This window comes from Mus caroli, chromosome 11, assembly GCF_900094665.2.
Source record: "Mus caroli chromosome 11, CAROLI_EIJ_v1.1, whole genome shotgun sequence".
Taxonomy (NCBI): domain Eukaryota; kingdom Metazoa; phylum Chordata; class Mammalia; order Rodentia; family Muridae; genus Mus; species Mus caroli.
In genome coordinates, this window is record NC_034580.1 from 60,645,438 (window position 1) to 60,655,509 (window position 10,072).

Consider the following 10,072-nt stretch of genomic DNA (forward strand, 5'->3'; position numbering starts at 1 on the left):
CAGAATGTGGGAACCACACTTCTTCATTTAATGCCTCTCTCTGAGGTGTCTTGCTCCCTCTCATCTCAGTTGAGCTTTCCTGCTTCAATCTTGGGCATGTGCCCGACTCCGCCAATTCAGCTAAAGTTCTATTTTCTTTCTCTTTCTTAGACTATTTCCCTTTCTTGTGCTGGTTATGCTAACTATTTGCTAAGGCTCTACAAAGTCCAGTTCGAAGTTGGCAAACACAGCACATCCTCTGTAATTTAGCACATGCTGTTCCTGCACCTTTTCGTAGAGCACTTATAGCTATCCATAGAGCTTAAGTTTCCAATAAACAATCACTCAATTCCTAGATGTTTGATTGCTGATGGCTTATGTCTTATCCCTTCCTCCTCCTCCTATTTGGGAAGGATAGGAAGTAATCTAGGATACTGCTTCCTCTGAAGCTGGAGGGAACCTGTACCATGCAACTTCTGCTCATGCATAATAGCCCTTACTGTGGCTCAGTCATAGCTCCTATGAATGGGACTCCCAGGGTAGTCTTCATTCCTGGATTTCCAGCCATTTTTGCAATTCCTGGAAGCTCCCCTTTCCTTCTAGAAAACCTCATTCTCAAAGTAGTATAAATTACTCTGATCACACTTATTCCCTTTCCCCAGCATCTCCCAGATCCATCTCCACCTTCCTACTCACCCAATCTTGTTTTATCGCTTTCTCTTCCCCTACCCCCAAATTGAGATCATATTTTCCATATACTCTTGGGTATAATAACTGTCCTAGAGTGCTGGTTACATACCAAAAGTCACATCCATAAAGAAAATTGCATCTTCTCCAAGTAGCTATCAAATGGCAATAAATCCTCAGGGAACTAACTCCTACCTCCTTTTGTTTATGCTGGGGCTTTGTCTGGCCGAGCCGACTTAGGCCTTGTGCATGCTGCCACAGTCGCTGTGAGTTCCTATGCACAGCTGACCTGCTGTGTCCAGAAAACACTATTTGCTGTTATTCACCATTTCCCCTGGCCCTTAAGATCTTTCCGTTCCTTCTGTTAAGATCCTGACCATTGAGGTAAGGGATGTGCTACAGACAGTCCATTCCAGTGTGAGCAAAGAGTAGTAAATCTTACTATGCCTTCTTAATGTGTCTTTGGTATCATTAGTCTTGATATTGAAATATTGGGTGGGTGTTATGGTTTAAATATAGCATTTATTTTTAATACTTAATCCCCAGCTTATAGCATTATTTTGGAAACTTGAGGAAAGGGCTGGCTGGAGGAAGGTCACTAGGAGTGAATATTTATGGGTATATTATCCCTGACCACCTTTGGTCTTGCTTTCTGGTCTACCACACTGAAAATTGAGCTGTCCCTCACACCTTCCCTATCCTGACGACCTGAATCCTATACCAACATGAACCAAAATTATTCTTGATACCATAAGTTGTGCTGTTAGGTATATCATTGTAGTGACAAAAAACAAGTGAATTCAGTGGGGATTTGACACCAGACAATGTCCTGATGACACTTCATGATGTGCACTGCTTCTACTCTCCCTTTATATTTTATTTCTCCAACAGTAGATGGAGGGTCTAAAACACCCAGAGTATGCAATGAATTTTAAAAAGCTCAAAAATTATTATTTGAATCCATCCATTTCAGTTAATTAATTTATGCATGCATTCATTTATTTCTTCATATATTCTTTCAACATTTATCAAGTTCCTACTATATTCCAAGAACATCAGAATACAATAGTGAAAAAAATAGGTATGTGCCTTCAAGTAGCTTAAATTTTTAAGGAAAAGGGAGATGAAGAAAGTGTGGAAGGCATGGAGGATTCTGTTAGGGAGGCACAGAGGTCGAAGGAATTAGAAAGCATCTTATGGGAGGGATAAAAGTGAGTCAAAACCTTGAGGGTGAGATGGGACCATGAGAAGCACAAGGGCAGCTGAGAATCCTTACTGGGAATGAGGACAAAGAAGGGCTGTGGAAGGGCTGGCTGTGCCTGTGTTCTTCTGTGGTGATGAACACACATCCTCTTCCTTGGGCTCTGTGGATTACTAATTCTACCCTAACCACATAGCATGAAAAACACCTTCTTCCATGACAAGTGATGTGGGGTGCTTTGAGGAAAGGTGGATGAGGGGCAGGGAGGCAGAGTTCAGTCCTAGTACCACAATTTACAGATCACTGGATATGACATTTACTTGGGCTTAGGTTTGTCCATGCCAAAAAATGAGGCCAGGTGATCATGTGCCATAGCTTATATTCTAGCATAGACACAAAGCTTTGAAGACCATAAAAGTTCCTTCCATGGAGCCTTGACAGCTATTGGATTTCAATTGCTATATTACTCATCTCTAATTCCCATAAGACTGTGAGTTCTCTGTGGGCAAGAACACCCTTGGGCACAGGCAGCTTTTGGGAAATGTTTAAGGAAGTGTGATATCTGCAGGACCAGCAAGAGGGCTGGGCTGGGCTGGGCTGGGCTGGGCTGGGCAAAACTGCACCTGCTGTCATTATTTCTCTCTGTGCTGAGAATCTGACTCTCATCTACTTCCAGGCTCTCTGTACCCCAACCCACCACCAGCTTGCAGCATCATTAACCCTTTGCTGTCCAATTACCCTTATTGTGACCACAAAACAGAGCAATTTACACCCTGACCAGAGCTCCCAGCTGCCAGGATTGGGTCTGAAACCACATCCTTGAAGCTCTTTGATGAACACAATTGCAACATTTAATCTCTCAAATGAGGAAAAGGGATTTCTAGCCTTCTAATATGCTAAATGGAAATGACTAATTAACCTAATTACTTTGGACTGTGCAGCAAAATACAACAGTGCTAAATTGACAACCAGAGTGGCAGTGAGGGGCCTTTTCAAAGGCAAACAAAGAAATTCAGCACAGATGAGATTTTCTAATGAAGAACAGAACATGCCCATTACCTGAAAGTTCAGCCTTTGAGGGGACTGAAAACATCCTTACAAAGGATAACAATAAAAGCAGGATTTTATCACAGAAATGTCATTCATTACCTACTTATTAGTTCTTCTAGGGAAGGAAGAAAGGCAATCAACCTCCCTCATTAGATAGAATCCTTTAAAATGTTGTTGTTGTTGTTGTTTTTTATTATCTCCTATTCAATTATACTCAGTTTGTTTCTTTAGGCTATAATCCAAGGGAACACTTTAAAAGCATTCATCAAAAGCCTCCATGATGCATACCACATATTGCTCTGTGCCTCACCTGTGCACATCCCAGGCTGTGCTCCAGTTTGATGGGTCTGGAGCTGCTGTTCCACACAACAAACTCAGAGAAAGAGAGAGAGAGAGAGAGAGAGAGAGAGAGAGAGAGAGAGAGAGAGAGAGAGAGAGAGAGAGAGCTTTGCTCATTTGCAAAAGACTTTAAACAACCAGATGAGCTCAGTCCACAAAAACAAAACAAAAAGCCAAAATGAAGCTAAGTCATGCCAACAATGCACTCTGTGAAAGGAGAGAAGGAAAGAATCTGTATACTGGTGTGAGTTAGTTGAGCTGTGTAAGGTGGAAGCCTGTGAATCGTTTCTTCTTCACTTTTGTTGTGGAGGGCATAGTGAAGAAGAATACACAGAAAGACAATGGGATATGGCTCAGTTGGGCAGTTCACATGCCTGAACATTTTTTCCCTGTGGACAGATTCTAATAGGTACACCCCCACCAGCCATAGCATGCATGTCCCCTATATTGGCGAAATTGATAATCAGGATTATTTTGAATTGTGTTTCTCAAAAGATATACTGAAGAATTATCCTCCAGCATTGTTTGTCTTTCAATAAAATTAAATTTAAAAATTAATATGGTCTTTGTAGGTGTGCTCAATTTAAATGGTTTTATTAGGGTAGGCCCAGGTCCACTGTAACAGGTATGTTTACGAGAATGAAAGAGACACACAGAAGGAAGACAGCTTTGGCTGTGCAGGTGAAGCCTGAGTGAGCCTGAGCCTATAGGGCCCTGAGGAATGTCACAGGCTCCCAGAAACTGGAAGATGCAAAGACAAGTCCTGCCAAGAGGATTTAGAGACAGCCTGGTTCTGCCTATATTGTCACTTCAGATTTCCAGGCTCCACAACTGTACACTTCTGTCCTTTTAGAAAACTTGGCTTATAGTTCTGGACAACAGCAGCCTGTGAAGCAAACACCACAACTATCAGCAGATTCTAATTCCTGAATGTTTACTTTGTGGAAGATGTTATGATGACTATTTTACATATAAGGAAACAAAGGATCCAAGAGGTAGGTGACATCCCAGAGTGCTTCCCCTGCACCCAACACATGCCGCTCAGACACACAATCATACTCATACTTCTATTCATGCACACACACACACATACACACACACACACACACACACACACACACACATCTGAATCCAAGGACTAAGTCATCTTCATAGTTCCTCTTGTTCTGCACATGGGTTCATTCAGAACTGCTTTCAGATCAGACTTTTCATAAAGGCATCAGACACTTGGGTCAGGATTTCCAAGTCCAGCAAAGTAGCCACCCTTGTGTGCCATTAAACATTTGTACACTGGGAGAACAAACATGGAAGATCATAAACGGGATTCATCTTACAAATGTGCTATTTCACGTGTGCCCATTGGGTCTGTACTGGGGAGCTGCCTCCATAGAGTGCAGGCATGGACACTCTGGATCTAGGAGTCAATCATTCCTCATTTCCTGGTAGATATCAGGTCTGGTTCCAAGTGTGGATTTAGTCCCTACTGAAAGGACTTTCTAGCTTGTGATCTTTCCAACATTCATAAAATCTAAACTAGACTAATCTGCCTAACATGGACTTGTGTCCTGGATTTGCTATTTCTAAATGGTAAGACCTGTGTTTCACATTTTCGTGTTAACTGGAAACAAACAAGACCCATTTCTTAAATAAACAAGAGGCTGAAAGGACAAGTAGTGTATCCCAACAAATCCAATATACACGAACTACTCTTAAGCGCTAAGAGTCCCAGGTCGGGAAGGATCCTCTTGCTTGGAGTTTCAGTTCAGACTAATAGACATGCCTAACAGAGCTCCAGCACTGGCCTGACTTCAGGAAGAGATATAGAGCACCTTCACAAAAGTCCCTGGGTTCATCTGAGCCACACAGATTCCAGCCCTAAGCCTTGGCAGAGGGAAGGAAGCTTAGTTGACAAACAACAAAACAAAACAAAACAAAACACAAAACATCAGAAATTTTGATTCCCTCCCATCCTTAAGGGAGAGCTCTCACCCTAGCATTTACTGGTTGCTTCTTGGCAGCCTGGGATAGGACGAGATTGTTATGGTGGTGCAAGAAAGGGAACACTCGTGTGTTCAAAATGGGTCCATGTTTCAACTCTGAGAGAGACACACTGATGTCATGCATTTAAGTCAAACCTTTGGGAGAGCATGGCTTTTTCTAGGGATTGGTACTTACCTTGATGCCTCCCCAGGCCTGGTGGGACAGGAACTCCATTGGGCTGGGAGTCCCTGTCTGTACTGGAGCCCTAAGCAAGAAATCCAACTCTGCTGCATTGACTTCCTGGTTCACGAGGAGAATCTGCAATGTAGAACAACAACACTGAGATTCTTCAGCTGTGGTCACAGCAGGCTGGAGATCTTAGGGCTTGTCACTTAGTGTAATTACTGCTGCCTTGAGCTCTAGAGCTTGCCCATCAATTTTGGTTCTTTAAAGAGGGTGGATTAGAAGTGTATATTCATGCAAATTTCTTCTGTGTGCATCTGTTTTCAGCCAAAACACCAGAGCAGCTTAAATGCACATAGAGGATGACTATATATCTTGGTTAGCAAGTATTATATATCAATCATAAGTGCCATGGAGTATGTGCCTGCAATTTAATTGAGCAGATGACACATACAAACGACATGATTTGAAGGAAGTGTCAAAGCGACATATGAATATATGCAAAATAGAAGTGCATATATAAATCAATAAAGAGCTCTGAAGTAGAGGAGTGACTAGCAGGCACAAGAAGGAATGGATTAATCCAACTAAAATTTCTGTCTTGGGGTTTTGGGGAAGGTAAGAGACGGGAATGTTAAAACAGGAAGGGAGAACTTTCCAGGGAAAGGGGATTGAAGGTACAGGGACTTGAGAGGCACGAAGAGAGGTATGCGCACGGGATGGGAAGCCTTTGTCTTGGCTGTGGAGATGAGTCACATGAGAGGTGGGATTCAGGTTTCTTTGAAGGTTATGCTGTCATCTAGGTCATATAGAGGGTGAGTGGTATAGGTGTGCTAACATGAACACATGAACTCAGACACTGAAACATACAAACAGGACTATTGGATGACAGGTCACTGGACTTTTAGCATTGAAGAGGGTCTTTGAGCTCATATGGCTTGTGCTATGCACTATATATATGGAAAAATCCCAATTCTGAGTGGTGAGGAAGGTACATACAAAGAAGGGAAGTTCTAAGGCTTTTTGATGGGATTAAAAGGTTTATTCCTAATGTTAGTTACAGTGACATAGAAAGTCTTAAGTTCTCAAGTTCCCAAGAGTCAAAGCTGTTGAAAACTCCCCTAGTGTGTTATGATGACAGCAATAGAAAGCCCGATCTATTGATTGTGTGCCAATCTATTGCTTGTATGATCAGTGCCAATTTGATTGGCTGGTAGTGGCTTCTGGAGGGACATTTTGAAGATCTCAGATTATCCAGTATCAGCAAGAAGAAAGTACAATGATGGATTAAACATGTCTGCTCTGAGTAGGACAATGGTCAGTTATGAGGGTGTGACCCGGCCATAACTGGACTATGGTGGGTCAGTGCATGTGACTACCTGGTTGAGCTCCTTTGAAAAATGCTATCATTTCTTACGCAAGCTGACTGAATGGTAAATTAGTCATGGAAATTTTTTCTTTTGATTTGCTTTTACCTGAAAGGTGAGCTGGGCTAGGTAGGTCAGCTTATCGCACTCAAAGAGGCCACGCGTGGTATACTGGTACACTGAGAAAGTTATGCTGTCTATTAGATTAGTCACTCGCTCTTTGACACTTTCACTGGGAGCTGCCTTCTCCACAGCTTTCTGGAAGACAATGCTGAAGGCCTGTGGAGAGAAGATGAAGCATAGGTGATTTTTAGAAGCCTCTTCCCTATGAAGAATATTATAATTTTCTAGTTACTCACTGAAAGCAAGAAGCTGTGCTATCAAGGACTGGAGAGGTGGCTCAGAGGTTAAGAGCACTGGGTGGTCTTTCCAGGGGACCCAGGTTTGATTCCCAGCACCCACATTGTTGTTCACAACTGTAACGCCAGTCTCAGGAGATTTGACACCTCTCTGGGGGCACCAGACATGTTATTAGCTCTTAGTTTGTCTTTCCCAAAGCTCACATTGGAATTTGATCCCTACTCTGAGTATTTAAGAGGATGGAAACTTAATTTGATTTTGATATTCCGAGGAGGGGTCTTTCAGAGGTAAAGTCATTAGCAAATAGGGCATAGAGGTATGATCCCTGATTCTTACCAAATGATGTCCTATGCAACTTCTAGACTCTGCCAACAGACAGAATGTCACTATTATAGCCTCTGGAACTTGGACCAACAACTATGTGCCAAAATAAGCTCATCTTTATAACTTACCCAGTGCTATTAGGGACTGGAGAGATGGCTCGGAGGTTATTAGCAACACAGAATGGTTTTAATAAATGTGTGTGTTGAGTGTTGATTAGTGAAATCAATGAAAAACAAATGTGCTATAGCTGAAGGACTTGATCTAGTAAGTTTTAATCGGATAACTACCTAAACACAAAGATGATAATCCAGCCAAGAATGACTGTTTGAGTTAGTGATGTTATTTAATAGATGACGGCATAGAGACCATGATCTCAACAACTCCCCTTTCTAAAACTGATCCTGGCACATAGTAGGTAGTGAGAATGATTTTATTTTCTGACTTTTCCCTCTCAACAAGAATCTCAGATGCTGCTTGTTTGTTTCTAGTAGCTTTGCGTTCATTCTCCTAAGTCCTTGTGAGTATCTTTTAATCTCACTGCCTTTTCCTGCAGTGAAAAGAGCACCGCCTCCTTTAAGCTCCATCTCTGAGCTACAAACAGGGCATGGTATGAAATAAAAATGATGCGACTGCAGTGGAGATTCCTGGTTGTGTCATGTGATGCAGACTTATGTGATCTTTTGCCGTAGCAGATCTGTGAGAAGACACATGATGTTTGGAGAGAGCATAAGCAGGACCCAACGGACAGTGACAGAACACTTGGATTCCTAGCTGTGCGATGCTTCCTTGGGCTCATGTCTTCTCTGATCTTCACGTCATTGAGAGACGCATGGCAGAGAACTGCTTCTGGCATTCCATCTGATTCTGGTCACTCCTGCTGACTTGTACTGATTTGGCCACGGCTGCTGATTCATGTTTGGTGACACTTTTGAATTGGTCTGTTAGGAACCCGATACTACTGAACTGGACTGCCTACATCCTGACAACAGAGATTGGAATTGCCCCCAAATAACTACTTCTAAACAGATCCACATCCCATTGTCCTGTTTATGATCCTTTCTCTCCTGTCTTTGGATGGTGGGCTAGAAGTGGTGGGATTGAAGCATTTGGGAACCCTTACTAAAGACAGTTTGAAAAAAGTCTAAGCCTACATGTGACTAATATTCTATCATTTGAAACTTAGTGATTTCTCATAAAAATAAATATTTGGGATACCATATTTTAAGTGTAAGATGGATAGAACAAATAATGAAAGGAAATAACCAATATATAAATTGATTTAATCCTTAGTTCTGCAGATGTCTATTCGTCTCCCCATTTTTTCTTTTGTGGTTCCAAGAAGTAAAATAAAGACCTTTCAGTCTCTACAACATCAAGTATTTGGGCCTCAGTGGAAGCCATGTAAGGTTTGAGGCTTGGTGTTCTTCATTTAAGAATGGTGAGGGTGTACATTTCTGTCTCACAGTACCAAGGTGTTTCCTGTTAACAAAGTCTTAGGAGCTTTCTTCGGTTGCTGGTGATCTCAGCGAGTCTTCTGCCACTGCTTAACCCAACCCATTGTATTTACCTCCCCTTGATAGAGTTTAAATAAAATAGTAGCTCATTAGAGGCTGATAATGTCCCCCAGGGCCACAGGGAGCAATGTGGGAAGTTTCCACTGGCAGAGCTAGGTAGTCAGAGGGTCAGGATAGCTCACCTTCTCATTGCCATTACTGCCATTTCCTCTAAAATGTCCTTCAAAGGAAGTGATCACTAAATAACCCTGAGATACTGAATTTGAGTAATGTCATTTATAAATCCAGAAAGTATTCAAAGAAAAATATAAATTTTGGCTACATTTAGCATTTATTTTACACTATACGTATGTTGGCTGCTAGTACATCTCCCTTTTGGTGTGTCAGTGTCTCTGGGGCTGGGGTTGGGCCTGACCCCACATTTGCAGCTTCCCTAGAAGGGCTCCCCTCCCAGAGGGTTTTTTTTTTTTTCACTGACTTTAGCTACCCTTGAAGATGCTCAACAGTTGTTCTGAAACTTTAATGGGCAAAATCAAGTTTCTAACATACTAGTATTTAAAATAATTCTTTCTACTTATGAGAATATAATATGCACATTCTGAGAGTAGGGATGGTTCTGGTGCTCACATTTCCCAGAATCCCACCCTTGACTTACTATAGGCACTGGAAAACACAGAGTGGATGACTGTGCCCCACTAATGCCTGAAAATTGTTAGAGAGAATGTAAATGGGGCTCAAGACCAGGGGCTAAAAGTCACCTACATTTATTTACAAGTGCTTTATGGAGCCTGGTACGTACGGAGCCCTATCTGCTAGGACTGAGATAGGCTCACGTCTCTTTATTATAATTGTAATTATTTTAAAAGATTTATTTATTTAAATTTTTGTGTGAAAGATTTTTTTTTGCCTGCATGTGTATCTGTACACACCATTTACATACAGTGCCCATGGAACCCCCCTTCTTCCTCTTTTGCCTTTCTGCTGTTTTAGATCTTATCACAGTTACTTAATCATTACACATTTAAATTTGTTCTCAAAGATCACATCAGTCTGTGAACAACTGTCCTTGGCATTCTTTTTTTTTTTTT

General features: G+C 41.8%; 1 protein-coding gene across 1 annotated transcript in view; it reads right to left on the reverse strand.

Annotated features, from left to right (window-relative positions):
- The window catches only part of Dnah9 (dynein axonemal heavy chain 9), a 333,710-nt gene that overhangs the window by 41,952 nt on the left and 281,686 nt on the right, over positions 1–10,072 (reverse strand). The window contains exons 58-59 of the mRNA XM_021178488.1: positions 6,895–7,065; positions 5,432–5,554 (exon numbers count right to left, since the gene is read on the reverse strand). Of these exons, the coding sequence (XP_021034147.1) occupies positions 5,432–5,554; positions 6,895–7,065 (294 nt within the window). The remainder of the gene's footprint in view (positions 1–5,431; positions 5,555–6,894; positions 7,066–10,072) is intronic.